The sequence below is a fragment of the Pholcus phalangioides genome, unplaced genomic scaffold (assembly GCF_987345545.1).
Source record: "Pholcus phalangioides strain wild (caught in Gottingen) unplaced genomic scaffold, Ppha-v1.0 ptg000018l_1, whole genome shotgun sequence".
NCBI classification, from domain to species: domain Eukaryota; kingdom Metazoa; phylum Arthropoda; class Arachnida; order Araneae; family Pholcidae; genus Pholcus; species Pholcus phalangioides.
In genome coordinates, this window is record NW_028301611.1 from 5,252,579 (window position 1) to 5,270,842 (window position 18,264).

At 35.1% G+C, this 18,264-nt stretch overlaps 2 protein-coding genes across 3 annotated transcripts in view; one reads left to right on the plus strand and one right to left on the minus strand.

The window, feature by feature from the left end:
* Window positions 1-3,745: 3,745 nt before the first annotated feature.
* blw (ATP synthase subunit alpha blw, mitochondrial) lies at window positions 3,746-15,584 on the minus strand. The gene is made up of 10 exons (XM_089248031.1): window positions 15,427-15,584; window positions 13,730-13,799; window positions 12,651-12,820; window positions 10,144-10,317; window positions 8,834-9,000; window positions 8,544-8,692; window positions 7,400-7,551; window positions 5,897-6,229; window positions 5,658-5,802; window positions 3,746-4,571 (listed from the first exon to the last, which is right to left on the minus strand). The coding sequence occupies exons 1-10, from the start codon at window positions 15,490-15,492 to the stop codon at window positions 4,339-4,341; spliced, it is 1,659 nt and encodes a 552-aa protein (XP_089104157.1). The 5' UTR covers window positions 15,493-15,584; the 3' UTR covers window positions 3,746-4,338.
* A 961-nt stretch (window positions 15,585-16,545) lies between these two features.
* The window catches only part of ash1 (histone-lysine N-methyltransferase ash1), a 57,197-nt gene continuing 55,478 nt past the window's right edge, over window positions 16,546-18,264 (plus strand). Inside the window, exon 1 of one of the 2 annotated variants that reach the window (XM_089247821.1) lies at window positions 16,546-16,936. The gene's annotated coding sequence lies outside the window, so the exon portion shown is untranslated. The remainder of the gene's footprint in view (window positions 16,937-18,264) is intronic. The other variant, XM_089247822.1, reaches the window with a different exon arrangement.

Sequence of the window (18,264 nt, forward strand, 5' to 3'; positions counted from 1 at the left end):
TGGCACCTGTGAGATTTTCTACATGTCATAGCTGCCAACTTTTAAAAATGAAAATTAGGGAGATTTTTGTAAATAAAATAGGGATTTTCATTCATAAAAGTTAAAGCATAGGGAATAAAATGCCTACGCAAAAACAAGTGAAATCGGAGGCCAAAACTTCAATGGTGATCTAAAAAAAAATGTGTTCAATCAGAAACGATGTGAACAAGCATTCTGCATAAATGACCCCAAAATCATCGGAAGATGAAGGGGGAAAAAGCGTCAATTTTTAAAGAACGCTGACTTTTTGCGACACTTACTTGATGCTTTTTGATTTCACATGGGTGATGATGTCAGTCTTTCCACCATGACTGATGTTTATGTCCGTAACACAACATACACAAAAAGGAAAAAGTCTGCCCTTTTCTGGAACGTTTGATAGAACAAAATTCATTGGGGAATTAGTATCTTTAAAATTGATTAAATATTTTTTGCTTATCAGTATTCGTTTTTTTATCGTACATACGTAACTTCAACAAAAGAGGAAGTTTTGACCATATGCGCGTCACTATAATCTTCAATTATCCAGGATTTATTGGCTGCTAAACTATTTCCCTGCACGATAAGACAAACAACTTATCTTGTTACTATCAGAGGGTTTGTAAAACTTCCTTAAAAAAGGAATTTCCCACTATTCCCCCATTTATGACGTGTAGTGTCATTTCGAAAGGGGGAAAAAAACAAGCAAAAGACTTTTTGCCCTACAAGAAATTCCTTAGGGATTGTTTTCAGAAGCGGGAATTCTTTTTAAACAAAGTAGGGAATTTTTAGGGACAATTAGAGATTTTTTGATATTTGTAAAAATTTGGGAGATTTAAGAACTTTTCGAGAGATCAAGCTAAAATTCAGGAGACTTGGCAGCTGTCATCTGATGACTAAATTGGGAGTCTGGGGGAAAAGGTCATCAAGCACAGATAAGCTTAGAAAAAATTGTGGTTTTTCTTGAAAAAAAAATGTTTGGAAAATTTAGCTGGTGCTAATTTTTGTTATTCGATTTGTCAAGCCCTGATCTATGTTACAGGAAAAGCCCAAAGACTGGCAAGACCCAAGTTTTGCAGGGCGAGTTAGTAAAAGTATGAAATATGCTTAACATTTTCATTTCAGACTTTCACCAAGTCTGTCCGTTTTTGGTGAATCAATAAACCACTGTGAACACCAGTTAATCAATAAAAATTAAATTGGTGGTAAATTAATCAAGTAATAAATTGGTTTAATTAATAAAACCAATTAATAAATTAATTTACTCGGAACAATAAAAGCCCATTTTTAGTGAATCAATTTACCATCATGAACTGAAAAGTTCTTAATGATTATTAATCAATTATTAAATATTATCTTATCAATTATGAATTATTTAATAACTTTTTAAAATTATCCCACGTAGCAAGTGCATTCATTATACCACACAGTCAGTATTGGGGGAAACAAGTTCATGGTAGTTAATTCATTATAACATTTAAATAATGATTAATTATCAATAAATAAGCATCAGGAACTAATAAATTCATGATGGCTAATTGATTCATAAAAAAAAGCTTGCTTTTACTGTTCAGAGTATTTATAGTAATTAATTTACTCCAAACAATATGAACTTTAAATAAATTAAATTATTTATTACTTAACGTCACAAATTAATAGTGGTAAATTGATTCATTAAAGTCAATCTTTGATTTGGTAAAGTCTGGAATGAAAACGTTAAACAAGTTTATTTCAGGCTTTTACCGTGTGACATATATATATAATGTCAAATATTTCTAAAACCTTTACAGTACATTTTCTTGTGCTCCCCCTCAACTCTTAACGAAAGACTGGATAAAATGTGGGAGGTGCTCTCTTCCCTTTTCAAACCAAATACTAACTCAAGAAGGTTCAATAGCAGGAACAATCACTACCCCATGCTCAGAAAATATAGGGCGTCCATAAAGTTAGCAAGTTTTTGAACAGCAAGGGTGAGCCAATGCGAGGCATTTGTAAAAAAAAATTCAATCAACAGGATAAGGGCACCAGTTTGTGGTCTGAGTAGTAGTAGCAATCTCATACATGTCCGAAAGCTTGTGCATACCCCTGGTCTACAGATTTAACTGTGTCTGGAACTTTAGGAATATCTTAATAAAGGGCTTAGCATTAAAAAAAAAAAAAAAAAATCAAACCACTAGAGGATGTTCTTTATGCAGACCTACAGACAGTAAAAATTCTGTAACTTTCTTACAAAAACCGGCAAATGTACTTTTGAATGTTTAAAATTTTTTAATGGGCATAAAAAAAACAAAAATGCATAAGGTTCTAATATTATCTATGTTTTACAAAACATAGCTAGCCGTATTTTTAGTTATCATTCGGTATCTCACTATTTTAAAGAAATGTCCAGTTTTTTAACCAAATGCTTCCATAAATTTCTGATACTTCCTGGACATTTTTTGTTAATGTTTAATTTTTTTTTTGTGAAATCATTTTAATTGGAGATTTATTAAGAAACCCTTGATTTTCCAACCATTGACAATTTTCAGCAATAAATTAGGAATTTTACAATGGCAATATCCTGTATTTTTGCAGTACATAGATCTGATTTTCTCTAACTTGAGCTATGATCATTTGGTAATTTTTGTCGCACCACTGCCATTTTCCACACATGAGAGCTAATTACACAGGGATCTACAATTTATTGCTGAATCCAAACAGGGCATCCTTTTTTTATATTCACCGAGAGGTTGGTACACTAACCCCTTGATGGGGGGGGGGACCTCCCTGCAATAGCAATCTTTTTCTGTGGTCATATCACCATTTGTCGTACCGTGCGTCAGGAAAGTCAGGATGAACCGGGTTTCAAACTCGCGACACCTCTAAACATTCTTTGGTATTTCAGGCAAGTATCTTATCAACCTGGGCTACCGCACCTCAACTTATATATATATATATATAAGCTATGAAATATTATCGGCATGAACGGGCTACCATGTTTGCGTATGTTCATAAATTTAATAAGCTTTGATCCCCTTCCATACAGGCTACCATGCCTGTAGTGCGAGTGTTGCGATGTCGCAAGAGCTTTTTCCATGTAATAAGGATAGGGGTCACTCTAAAGAAAGAAAAGAAACCGTACAGAAAAAAAAATACTAACTCAATATATGTTGTCTTTCTTTTTACGTTGATGGCAATAATTGAAAACCGCCAATATGAATTCATAACTCGGAAGACCTATGAATATTGAGAAATACAGAAAGTTGTTGACGGCTTTGTTTATGTACATAATGCACAACAGGGCTCCCACTCAAAAAATAAAAAAAAATAAGACAGGGGAGGGTACCTTCCTTAAGAAAGCATAATCATAGCATAAAAAATTTTTTTGTTTTTTCCTAACACCTATATACAAAAAATGTGCATCATAATTTTGAATGACGAATGTTAGTCCAAGAAAGAAGAGACCAAGTAGTAAATACAAAATTATTTTTTCCATCCAGACAGATTTTAATGATTACTTTACTTGTTGACTCCTCAAACTAAGCAAATGAAAAAATAAACCAAATGGGCCTCACACACCCCCAAATAACCTTAAAAACGGTAAAATTTTTCGATTTGGCAGAATCATTAATTGCAATCAACATTTGTAATATTTGAGAATATACTGATGATTCCCTCAATTAAAATCAATTACACAAATTTAGTTGACAGTATTTGGTAAAAAAAAAGGCCAAGTGAGAGCCCTGCATTCATATCATTTCTTTTTATTGTACATCAAGGCTGTAGACAGCTAAAAACAAATTTTAATTATGGATACATATAAGGGCTGGACAAATCCCAGGTGCTAGGTCCCATGGTGACCAGAAAATCTGTATTGGCGCCAAACATTTTCTAAATGTGACTGCTAAATTGGAATAAATGGGTGGCACTTTCCGATTTTATTATATGCTGTAGCTTTTAACATGGGGAAAAGTAAAAGAAAAAATTATTTAAGGCTGTTTTTCTTGAGCAAAATATCATGCTTGTCTGTTAAGAAATTAGGCTGATGCATTTGATAAAACTGACTAAATACTGCAGAGAAATAGCAGGCACACACCATTGGTAGAAAAATAATTCACTCACATACTCAAGTTGTTTTCATCACTAAAATGAGAGAAACCTTATGATCTGTTTTACTCTACAAAACCAAATTGTAGTTTCCATATTATTTATGCGCGACAGTATTTTACAATTTTTGTTAGATAAAAAAATCTGATGCCGTTGTTTTTTCTTTCACACATGTGCTGTGACTGAGAATCATTAACTTGAAATACTACAGTATAAAAAAAAGAAAAGCATAGTTTATGGTTGGAAAGTAGCTACGAAATCCGAAACTATTTTCTTTAGTTTTGCATCAGTTTCATCACTGATTTTTCCTTCCGTGGCAATGGTATTGAGAAGATCTTGATAGCTACTCTTGATGTGATGGAGGAAATCTTTTTCAAACTTTTGGATGCAAGATGGGTCGAGTTTATCAAGGTAACCACGCACGCCAGTGTAGACAACTGCGACTTGCTCCTCGATAGCCATGGGAGCTGAAAATTACAAACATTGGAAATAAAGAGAAATAGAAATATTGTGCTTAATTAATTATACAATTAAAAAATAACAATGCTAACAAACTAGTCTGAACACCACCTATACCCCCTCCCCAAAACATTAAATATAAGACAGACAAGATCCTGACACAGTGCTGAATGGCATTTCAAAAGAAACATCAGCTAATCAGAAATCCCTTATTGTAGTTGGTTACCAAAATTCTAACTCTTGGTTGTTTGTTCAAAAAAAAAAAAAAGATAATCATACCTGTACAAGTCTAAACAAAGGTGGTAATCTACACAAGTCTGAGGCAATGTTCTGATTAGACTCACAAAATCGATGTGTTTTTGCAATTTGCACGATAATAAATTTACACCAATTGCATTGCCTGTTTCATAGCTCAGGTATATTTTGGGACTGGAATTTCAATTGACTAATCCAATAACTTGATTCGACAAGGAAACAATTAGAGCAGTGGTTCCCCAAACTTTTAGTCATCCGTGGCTCCTCTTATTAAGCCAACATTCATCGGTGGTGTGTACTTAATAGTTGGAGTGTGTTTATAGTAGTGTCTGATTTTTCAGTGCTGCCATCTCTATTTCAGAAGTGTGATGATTGAGTGTTAGTATTATTGTAGACCTGATGCTCTCTGTAACGAGACTTGAATGGGACGATTGGCTCGCATTCGAACCTCGAAAAGTTGGGAACCACAGATGACCAACTTCAGCTGACCACCACAGTAATGAGTGGGGGAGGGAATCGTGGTAACACATCAATGTTGCCAGCTCACAACACTGACAAAGCTTGGCAACGACATCTGGAGTTGCTACACATTTTGAGAACTCCTAGCTAGATCATGACCACACTGGGAAATGTGTATGTGTTGTAAACCTAATGTTAAGATTGTTTCTGCTTAATGCTTATTATAGTGCTGCCGTCAATTTCTCTGAGTGAAGTGTAATGATTGAGGTTTAAAATAATGACACAAGCAACATAAATTTCATTGAAAAGCTCTAAAATTCTACCAGTTATTATGTATCATGTCTAGCATGAAATCAAAATTTTATTTAATCAATACTCACTATATTGACCCTGTTTCAACAATTCTGTCAGCCGAACACCTCGATTCAAGAGCTGCTGAGTAGCGGCATCCAAATCGGAACCAAATTGGGCAAAAGCAGCTACTTCACGGTATTGAGCCAACTCTAACTTCATGGAACCTGCAACCTGTGGGATATAATATACAGAGGTTGAGAATGCATAACTAATGGGGAAATAATTTTTGCATCTACCTTTCATGAAATATGAACACAGAACTTACCTGTTTCATAGCTTTGGTTTGAGCAGCAGATCCTACTCTACTCACAGATAGACCAACATTGATAGCTGGTCGAATACCCTTATAAAAGAGCTCAGTTTCCAAGAAGATCTGTCCATCAGTGATGGAAATCACATTCGTCGGAATGTAGGCAGACACATCACCAGCCTGTGTCTCAATTACAGGAAGAGCAGTTAAGGAACCTCCCTTGAAGGTATCGTTCATTTTTGCGGCTCTTTCCAACAGACGGGAGTGGAGATAGAACACATCACCAGGGTAGGCTTCACGACCTGGAGGTCTTCGCAACAGCAGAGACATTTGACGATAGGCGACAGCCTGGTTTAAAGAAATTATTTTTTCATGTAAATAAAAAGCAAATGAATAAACGAGAAAAATCTCTCCAATTGACATATTTACACACTAATGCTAATTAAAATCTGACCAATTATAACAAAATGTTGGAAAATTTCATTGCAGACCAATATTCAGAACAAGACTCAAACTTTACAACTGATTCCAAGAACGACTTTTTATTACACATCCCAAAGATAAGTTAATGCATCAAATGCTCAGCGTGGGGGGGGGGGGCCGACTTCTTGGTGCGCCTTATCTCCCGTTCACAACCAGAAGTTATACCTCTGCCATGAAACATTTCAATGAACAATGAGCAGATTTCAAAATTGTGAAACCTTTTAAAATCCTTCTTGTAAGAAAGCCAACATCTAAATAGTCCAGTAAACAAGGTATTTCAACCTCTTGCTCACAAGCACTGCTGCAAATAAAGACCAGGGATAGACAAATCCCAGACACCAGGGTCACTGTAGTGACTAAAACAGTATTGGTGTTATTAAATCTTTCTGTACATGCTTGCTAAATTAGAGTCTAAAGATAACAAAATTGTCTGATTTCACATTAATGTATCAACATTTGAAGGAATCGTAGAGTTCCAAAAAAATTTGGAAAAAAAAAACCCCATTAATATTTAGGACTGACGTGAGAAAAAACCATGTTGGGTTCTGCCTAACTAATTAAAAACCTAAATTTGGCTGATGCCTAAATTATTTTTAGATTCGTCTAGCTCTGGTAAAAAAATTAGCAACATAAATATTTATCTCCGCCAGCTGAGCAAAGAAAAAAAGTTCAATGAGCTGGCCTTTGAGTTTACCAGGTTCAAATATGTTTGATTCACATCTTTAGGCTTAGATTTAAATGATATGAAAAGCCCAAAAAAAAAAAATCAAGAAATATTGCTACACAATAAAGAAGACCGTTTCAAAGATTTGAAGAAATAATCCAATGCATGATACACAATATATAATAAATTCCTTATTAAAATTATTTTATACATACATACACACACACACATAAAAAAATAAAATATTAATTTGTCCTGAAATAGAATTCAGGAAAAATCCATTCTTAGAATAAAATTATAATTTTATTCTGAGAATAGGTTTTTCCTGAGCCCCATTTAATAGTCAATAATTATCAACTGAATAAATTTACCTGTTTTGATAAATCATCATAAATAATTAAGGCATGCATGCCATTGTCCCTGAAATACTCTCCCATGGCGCATCCAGAATATGGTGCCAAGTATTGCAATGGCGCAGCATCTGATGCAGTAGCACTGACAATGATTGTGTACTTGATGGCATCTAAACACAATTTAAAAAAATAAAGATAAAAATCTTGTGATTATAATTCCGTTAAAATACTTGGTCATCTCTGAAGTGCCTATACATAAAAAGTAGAACCTTACACAGCACCTGTGAGATGGCACGCATTATCTGAATTTTTTTCAAGACATTTCTATAAACTGTCTTATTTTTTTAAAATTTTCAGAGATACTAAATTATTTAATTTATTGGAAGGCTAGCTATGATTGCCTAGATCAGGGATTCTTAATCTTTTTAGTTCGTCTGGCCTCCTCGTGTCAGAGTGACAACGGACCCCCCTCTCTGAAAAACATGTTTAAACACATAAATCAAAAACTACGAAAAGGTCATAATGAGTATGCATTTCTTCTTTGCCACTTTTGAAATACACAGAAAGCTTGGTAGAGGCTGGCATTACATTATATAAGTTTGATATAGGTGACTTATAGGTGAAACGCTGACCTAAAGCAGAATCACAAGGGAACGGGTATATTTTCAAAATTGGACATGTTTCTGCATCATCAAAATTTGTTTGTGAATGAAAATCAGTGGTGACAGTTCTTGGATTGAAATTCATGAAGACATTAGATGTTTCTGAAAGAACAAAAAAATGTGTGTGCGTAGGAGCAATAAGTGAAATTAAATCCACACTATAGGTGTGCATTTTAAAAACTTTCTGCTTATACCAGTTTTTTTTACATGAACAAATGCAAGCCATCGCCAATCCGCACCAAGTCACCAACCATTGCTAACCAGATCAAATTACTATGCTCAAATCACACCAATAAAAAAAATTATCACTGGGTCCGAATCAGTTACCGTGATGTTACCGATTGATGAAGCTGGAAGCTGATGGAGGAGTGACATCCATTCAAAGGATGACAAAATCATTCTTATTACTTGAAATGTGCAGTTTTTCCTATCATTATATACCTGTGAGACAAAGTACCCAGAAAAAAGCTATATAGATACCATTTCATGCAGATACTAACCTGCATCAGTCAGACGTTTAAGGATTTGTGCCACTGTACTTCTCTTCTGCCCAATAGCAACATATATACAGAACAGTTTCTTCTTATCCTCGGAACCTTCGTTGAACCTCTTCTGGTTGATGATGGTATCGATGGCAATAGCAGTTTTACTGACAGAGAAAGATAATTATGATAAAAAATCATGTGTCAAAACAGAAGTTTTCAAAATTTGCAACCGCTCTTAAAACCATTGTCAAATACGAGCATGAAAGATGTTTTGCTTTCTGGATTATGATTCAAAACTATGATACCCTGTTTGCCTGTCTCCGATGATCAGCTCTCTTTGACCTCGACCGATAGGTACCAAGCTGTCAACAGCTTTGATTCCGGTCAACATAGGCTCTCGTACTGAAATTCTAGGAATGATACCAGGAGCTTTTACACCAACTCGAGCTCTGGTTTTACACTTGATTGGACCCTGAAAAATATAAAGTAGCACACGTTACTCTTTATTGAATCAGAAAACAGATTCTGAAAATATTTATGCAGCTCAAAATTAATGCCATACTACATTATCAAACGATTGTTTCAAGTAATCTAATAACACAGTAACAATATAAATCAAAATTCAGATTTTGCCATAATCTAGGCCAGTGGTTTCATATTAATAAAATGAAGCTTTCAGGATTTTACAGATGTTTATATCTTTTAAAAAGGAATTTAAGTTGATGGTTCCCCTGAATTCAAAATTGTCAGTTTAACGATCTGGAAGATTTCAAATTGTAAGTGTTGTGGACTTTCAAATACAGGGGCCACAACAGGCAAATTGCCCAATGAGGTGGCTGAGACTACTAGTTTAACAATTTTAATTCCACGAACCCCTAACATTCTTTAGTTCTTTAAAGAACGTAAGTTATTTCTATCAATACCAAATAGAAATATATCTTCTAAAATGCATTTGTTTAACTTCTATTGTGTGTAACACAAAATGACACTAATTATGAAAGATTACAATAAATGAGAAAAAATTACAATAAATGAGAAAAAATTACAAATACAGTCAGAACTATCAGTTACAGAGACCTGACAATAATTGTAATTTTTTCAGTGAATTTAATGGATCTTTTACATCTGGATTCCACTAAAAAATCTGATATGTGAACACTGTTTTAGTGGATAAAACCTCTTTATTGAATGTCTTTCAAGAGTTTCGACACTGAGAATAAAAGCAAGCACCTTACATGGATATTTAATTATTCCATTGGTTTCCTTGGAAGAATATTTGTTTATCTGATCTTATTCTACTGGTACAAAATTGAAGTAAAAGACAAAATTACACATAAAGCTATAGATGGGTTCAGTTTTTAAAGGGCAGAGTAAACAGATTTAGCAAAATAACTGAATTATGCATTTTGTCTTTTTTTATAGCATTCCTTCTATGTTTTTAAAAAAACTTATCTTTAAATTTTGGGCAGAACCTCAAATGAATCAATTTTCCATAGAAGCCTATGGGGAAATTATGCCTTGACTTAAAGATTTCGGCTAACGAATGTGATTCCAGAAGAAATATTCATTAGCCAAGGTATCACTAAAAAAAAAATTCATTTAGTCTCATACAAACCTTTCCATCAATTGGGTTACCCAAAGCATCAACGACACGACCAAGAATCTCTGGACCCACTGGAACATCCACAATGGCACCAGTTCTCTTCACAATATCACCTTCTTTGATCAATTTATCGTTACCAAACACCACAATACCAACGTTGTCAGGCTCAAGATTGAGAGCCATACCCTATTAAAAAAAGACAAATACAAACCATGAGCAAACATAAAAAAATCACTGTGATCATGGCACTAGACATTTTTGATATTAATAGATAGGACAAGTCTGTAATTTATGCGATTACAGCTGCTGGCAGCATTGAAAAAATATATCACCCCCCCCCCCTGCTAGAAACATGAATGTGTAATGCCCTTGGGAAATGACATTAGAATGTTTACACCACCCATGTTACTCTTTGAAAGTAAAATGTGTTCCAATAAGCATACACATTTATATTTCAGGCAAAACTTAAATAGCAAAATAAGGTATCCAACCAGCTGATGAAAAAAAAGAAAATTTACACATTCATGCCACTAGCATGAGGTAAACGATATATATACCCATTATGAATCACATCCCCATTAATGAATCATAATCAGGGACATGTTATTATCGACTCTGATTTCAGTTAGATGACACTTCATGACACTTCACTTTTCATGACACTTCACGTAGCTTTTTCTCGCCAGATAAAATTACCTTAATGACTATTTACTTATTCTTATAGATACATCAGTCTATGCACTGCATCATTCATTGTTATGGCGTGCATGGCTTGACAAGTCTGAGCTGCTAGATCAAATAAAAAACTTGTATTGACAATTTTTTTTCAAATGTGTGACTATTTATATAATCTTTTTATCCAACAAATACTTAATTACTACAAATTACTACAATTAAAAAAATGTCAGTACAGATTTTTTAAAATTTATACCAGAATGTCTCCTGATATGGAAACGGGGTTACTTAATATTGGCAAAGTTATAATTTTACACTTTTTCTTGGAGGGAGAGGAGATGAGAATGTTTGGCTGTTATGAAGATGCAGTAATTTTTTTAAATCTTTCACGCCTGGCATATAACAATGCACAAATCTGCCTGGAGTCAAAAAAAAAAAAAAAATCACTCACCCTTTTAACCTTGTTTTCATGATATAATTCAGTGTTTCCTAAAGTGGGCAATATCGCCCCTTGGGGACTTGAGTTAGAGGGCGATCAGAAGAAACATTTTTTGAAGCGGCGATGGAACAAAGTTTAGGAAACTGATATAACTTGAGTTTTTCCTTTCCTGTGCATGAATGCACAAAAATGAAAAGCTTTTCCTGTGCCTGCTTGCACAGGAAAAGCGCATTAAAAGAACAAAGAGAATGAAACATTTTAAGGGTTAAAATTTTGAAATCATGCACCTTTCCGCTTCATCAGAAACATTTTTAAAAAATTAAAAAGGGAAAACATGCTTTTAAAAATTGTCTCAACTGATTTTTACTAACGAAATACGCTTTTCATTACATAGACAGTCATGATAATCAATGTTACAATCACAATACATCCTAAAGGAATGAGACTTCACTTCCAACCTCCACCTTCTCACAACAGAATGGTTTGAGTTGTTCTGTAATGAGCTTCCAGCTGACTGAAAATATTCTTTGATAACAATTATCATAAAGCTGGGTTTTCCCAAGAAAAGGTTTTATACGCCATATGCGTGAAAACCTGCTCTTAGGAAAAAAAACGTGTTTTAATAATCAAAAAAGCATGGAAATATATTATTTTTTCCTTATTTTTTTAACTCTTCAATGGTTTTTTCCTGCAGCGACACTGATTGTTCTGCAATGTATGTCACAGTTTTCGATATATTCTACTATGAGGCTTCGTTCTGACGAACTTTTTAATGGTTGAGGGCACAACGAAATAGACACAATTTGAATACATAGGAAAAGTGTTTAGAGATTACTAAGGCTAGAATTTTTATGACCTGACACAAGCACATACAGAATATACACTTTAAAAAATACACATATGCCCAAAAAAAACTAAAAATATGCTGTTAAAACCTAGAAAATGTGCTTTTATAAGTAGGCCAGCTATATTTCCTTGAGCAAAATAAGGGAAATTATTGAAAATCCCTAACCATTGTTAAAAATACCAAAGGAGCACAAATAAAACTGCCAATAGTTGCTAACATAGAAAAATCACCAATCATTAGCAAAAAAAAAAGTCAAAGGTAAGCAAAATAACCAACTACTGCTGAAAATAAAGGTGGGGGAAATAAAGCTTGAGGTGAAATCTCTCTTCATCGTTATGATGAAATATGTAAAATAATGCTCCCAAATAGGTCTAATTTTGAAGAGCATAAAAAAGTCTTAAAATTAATGAAAACCATGAAAAAAAAACCCCTTAAAATTACTGAAAATCGTGAGAAATGCTTCATCACATAAAAATAGCCAAATATGCAGTCAGAAACTTTACCCCTACAATCAATTATGCTGATTACAACAATGCTGAATAAAATGTAAATAGCCACCTTCAGTCCACTGGAAAATTCCACCATCTCTTCAGCCTGGATGTTTTTCAGACCATATACACGGGCAATACCATCACCAATTGATAGCACTCTGCCAGTTTCTTCTAACTCAGCTGTAGGCGTATGGCCTAATATTCTTTCTTCTAGAATACTTGATACCTCTGACGCTCCTGAAAATGAAATTGTTTGATATTGTATTCAGATATTAAAAATACTTCCAAATAATTGAAATTACGCGCATAAAAAAAATACAGTGGAACCTTCAAGATAGCAATTTGACATTCTGCGAAAAGGTTGTAATTTGCAAGGGTGATCTAAGTAGACACGAGTTACACAAATCCACTTGCAATCTTGTTATGGAATAGATATAATCCTTTTTTTCTTTGGCAATTCCCTTTCTAGCATATCAGCACTTTTCTTCCTGGTCAACGATGGCCATCATTTTCTTCTTGGATCATTCTCTTCCAATAATTTTTCCACTATTATTTCCTTCAGCTTCTGGGGGTGCTTTTCAAAATTTTTTTTGGTAATCTAAAAGTAGCCTCATCCCCCAGAGGTCTTTGGTATAGACCACCACATTTGAAAGGAGTCCGTTAGTAATTTAGAACTTCGTTTTTTGTATATGGTATATACAGTTTTCCTACCATGTTACATTAGTTGTTTTTTCTGTTGAAATATGCCATTTTGAATGTTCTATCAGGTTGTGCATTTTTATTTTTTTTGCATACTAGTCATTATAATTTTCAATCCTGCAATCTTGTTTTTATTGAACCCAGAGAGCTTTTAATGCATTGACCATCGTATCATTTAAGCTGGTCTAGGATGTTATTTTAATAATGATCCCCTATTTAGTCTGAGAATGTTTTTGTTGTTCACTTTTATTGTTTTTTCATTTTAAAATCCAGTTTTTAGTGATGTGTTTGAGATTTTATTTTCTTTGGCAATTTTTATCCCTTTCACCTTTGACAAATTCTTGTCATGCTTTCGGAAGTTTTTCTCAGCAAAGAAAAAATATCGCCAAAAAGATAATAACATTATAGAATTTCCAAAAATTCTTTTATTAGAAAAAAAATGTTTACCTGGACCAGAAGCAGATAAAAACTTGCTTGTAGAAAGCTGTCGGAACACACATGGCGAGAACTTTGTGACCTTAAAAAAGAAACATTTACTCTCATAAATAAAACAAATCACATAAAATTTGATCTTTTCGGTGAGCTAGCTACTACTTACGAGAATCAAATTAGCAACAATTGTTTTAATGCTGGAGAATTATTTACAATTGGATTTCTAATCATTAGAATAAATTTTTTCTTGCGTCAAAACTCCCCTTATTCATTTCAGTAGTGGTAGAAATATCCTCAACCAGGGATCATTCAGGCATTCAAAACATTATACTGCGTGAAAAAAACTGCAGAAAACTGCAGAGTCCTGTAACAATATTTTTTCAATGATTAAAGAAAAGTGGAATTTATTACATATGCAAGGTTTGTGTAAACAGAGCCTTGGGGGGAGCAGGCGGGTCTCGTGCCCAGAGCGCTGGACCAGAGGGGACACAAATTTCTTTCTCAAACCTCTCTAACATTACAAGGGGTGCTAAAATGCACACTTGCCCCAGGTGACCAAACATCTAGTTGCGGTCCTGTTGTGTAAGGACCAAGGTGGTACACTTACCCCCCCCCCCCTCTATATAAGGCCGCCAGGTCCCCCACATCCTACAGCAGCTAGAAACATTTACTCTGTCGCGCCGCCGCCGCCCTCCCCCCGGAATTTTAAATGGAAATAATTACACGTAGCACCAAACCCCTCTGCCTTACCCTAGTTGCAGCCCTGGGCATATGCACCTCAAATCAAACAACTTGTGTTTTGGTAAATTCTCAATTTATGATATATACCGCTGTATGGAACTACTATTTTTATCACCACACCAGATTTATCGTTTCCACTAGGGTTATAGGCAGGACAACACTTAAAAACCCTATATGTTTCAGCACCTGGTAGGATGTTGGCAACATACTGTTTTGGTATAATCAAACACTTGCCGAACCAAATCATACCGAATACTGGGAATCGACCCAGAATTCATGCTTCTGGTAACATATAGACGCTCCCAAGGGCGTAGCGAGGGGGGGGAACTTGGGGGTCTGGTCCCCCCCCCCCCCCGAAATGTGAGAAAATGACCGAAAAAAAAGGAAAAAGATGACCAAATCCATTGTTCTGTCACTTTGGTCCCCCCCCCCCGAACGAAATTTCTGGCTACGCCCCTGGACGCTCCAATACACAAATCAACACATTTTTGAGTGCACTTTAAATATTCAGGTGTATTACTCTGATAAGCTATATCTAAATTCGTTTCCCAAGCTTTTTGATCCACCGCCCCTCCCCCTAACTAAAAGGACACCACACTAAAAATCCAACACGTTTACCGCCCCCTGAACTTTCCCAAAGTGGGTGATATCGCCCACTTTGGGAGAAACACTGGTATAAACACTCCCTCCCTTCAAGTTTAGCCTATCCTGATAGGTACCGGGTTCGAGTGAGGGATCGATACTAGCATCAAATACAAAGTATAATGACTGAATTATAAGTGAAATGCATACTACAGTCTAATGCTATGGGGGAAAATAATCAAATTCTAAATTATTTACAAAACAGGAGCGTGTATAGGCTACATATAGGGTTAATGTGATCTCGAGGTCATACAACACCTCTTTAGTAAGGGTAGGAGGTTGTATGGAATGTATTTAAATATGAATTGAATTCGGAGGACTTTTCGTACCTTCGGGATCTTTCCTCGCAACTGCCTGGCAATAACATTCGATAACCTCACAGACAAAAATGCCATGGCGAATTCAATAAATCCAATCACTCAAAGGACGAAAAGGTGAATAACAGCCGACGTCGGCTACTCGTGTGCTCCCCGTTTGTGCGCATGCTCGTTCGCACCGCTTATAAAATAGCTCCTCTGCACCACGATCACAATCGTATCCAATCACGGAAAGTTTTTTATTGAGAATTACTGTAGTTTCAATATACACTGCTCAATGATTGGATAAAGTTCACTTTTCTTCATCTTTTCCAAAACTTACGATAAACAAATTCATATAATTACTCAAATTAAAATTCATTATAATTACAAAAATAATGCATAAATATGATCATATGACCTGTATTTTACCGTAATGTTGGCAATTTTGAACTTTTTTAAATGCCAAATTTTTCCTATTTCACTTCTTGACCATATATTTTCGAAATGAATACGGGACTCTAAATGCGGGACATTGCCAATTATCGCCACATATGATGCCAGTCAAAAGTGTACAAAGTTGCCAAATTGCTGATATATTCGAGAATTTACCAACGGCAGTATGAAGCATTACTGCGAATTGCAGTGGATTAAAATTAATTTCACAAAATAAAACGTTGTCCATGACAATTATGTGAGATCAATATTCTTATCTTTAGTTGCGATTATCATGATTTAATTTATGAGAGAGAGCGCCCCACTTGTGGCCCTCTCACCTTGTGGGGGCCTCATGAGAAACGGGGAAGAGAATGCAGAAATATGCAAAAACGACAGAAATTTAATGATATAACATGATTAAGGTATTACTATATTATAAAATAGTTCCCCGTAAAGAAATTTTTGCTGCGGCCTTGGTCAGAAAGTCGGATTGATAAAAAAAAAAAGTGTCCCGTAAATTGTAGAACATATGGTCAAAGTATTTATTGGTCGTCTGATTCAAGATTCTTTAACGAATGTGACAGTTGGAGTACCAACAACGAATCAAATTTATCGTTTTATTTAAAGTTTCGGATTCCAATTAAGACAATAACGCTGATTGCTCAGTTTAAGAGATCATAACGGGCGTCTTCAAGCGCGCCAGCGTTCAACGCCATTGCCCCCACGCGGAGCCCTCCGATGATGATGATGGAAAGGGAAGCTACTGGCAACAAACAGGGAGGACACACTTTCCGCCATTTATTGTTGTGTTGATTGTGTGCAAATCGAAATTGTTTTTAAGGGGGGGACGCAACAGAAATCAACCGTTACGATGTTGATCGGCGTCAATGTGTTAAATTTAAAACGCGGTTGATTTCGTTTGATCAGTGAATATAACACGTTTTTTTTAATGTATATATAAACCTGTGGATTATTATAATAGTAGCTCATCAAAGATGGAGGCGCTCATTCAATGCTGTTTATATTTATTACCATCACAACTATAAACAAATAAAAAGCCTCCATTATCTCTTCCATTTCTCAACCAATGAAAGCGTTATTAAAGGTGAGTGCCGGATCTTTTTCTTGCACTCTCCATCGAAATGAATTGTTTGTTAACTTTCCCGAAATTGCTTTATAATAACACTTTTTGTTTACATTTTTTTTAAGGTCACGTTGTTGGCCGTTATAACCATTAATTCAGCCAAGTCTGATTTTAGCGTGTCAATAACGGCTCAGTGCGAAAGAGTATTGACGTTTTCCATTAAATAGATGTAATAATGATTTGCAGCTAGTACATTTTTGCAATAATTACCAGTTATTCTGACCTAGGGTTCGAGTCCCTTGGGCGCGTGACAGTTGTAGGGACCAATTAACTTACTATACTGGAGGGGGATTGCATGCTTGGTTAATAATGGTAAACCTTCATATTAATGTGATGAATACTCTAGATTCAAGTGAGACTCATTCCCTATGTTGAGTTGTCAACCAGTGGTCCTTGGTAGGTTTCGGGGGGGGGGGGGGGTTCATGAGCTTGGATGATGAAATAATAAAATTATTTTTACAAAATTTCATACTGTTTCTATTCTATAAATGGGTGTCGTTGGCCTTCACCTCATCCGTGTAATTATAAAGCCCCCTGTATAATTAAGGAATATACAGAGCATCGTGAAATAACTTCACAGATATACAAGCCCTAGCAGCCCCAAAAATAAACATGTAAATGTATAGTCCTCCAAGCACGAGATCTGGTTTGTCACATTGGACGATTCTTGTCTTCTATTTGAAGCAATTGCATTTTCGTGTTTGGCTTCTTTAGCGCTATTTATGCCTCCTAGAAATTTCACTAAAATGGTACTGGGGCTCATTTAATGACACTGTCATGTAGAAGGAATCGAGCAGTATAGCATTTGTTTAAAAATAAGATTCTTATGCATTAATATGAAGCTGGAAAGAGAAGTCTGGAAAAGGAACACCCAAGGGATGGAAAATGTTTCTGACATGCTTCGAAGGGAAGTAGCCTATACCGTGATCCTGTAGGGGCTCCAGGACGGATGGTAATCTTTTTGCGCATAATTCAACTTGTTGCACAAACTTAAATACTTAATTTTCGCTTCCGTATTTTCTATTTCAAGACATTTTTTGAAGACATTGCAGATTTTTTTACTTTTATTGAGAAGGTTAGCGCCCTCTATGGGCTTAAAAAAGAAAAAATAATACAGTTAAATCCCGTTATAAGGAACTCTAAGAGACTGGATAAATCGCTTCGTTATAACAAAATTTTGTTGTAAAGGAAGTCTAGGTTTCCCATTGTTCCTATGTAAAGTTATCTGGGGGATTAGAAAAGTTTGTTAAAACAAGATTTTTTTGCTATAACGGGATTCGACTGTAATT

Bases quoted from the DNA above. Each gene is read 5' to 3' on its own strand.
- blw (XM_089248031.1), bottom strand. From the start codon at position 15,492: ATGGCATTTTTGTCTGTGAGGTTATCGAATGTTATTGCCAGGCAGTTG. The intron at 9,001-10,143 runs GTTTGTATGAGA...TATATTTTTCAG, and splicing joins GTAACCCAATTGATGGAAAG to GGTCCAATCAAGTGTAAAAC. The intron at 7,552-8,543 runs GTTAGTATCTGC...AATTGTGTTTAG, and splicing joins TAAACGTCTGACTGATGCAG to ATGCCATCAAGTACACAATC.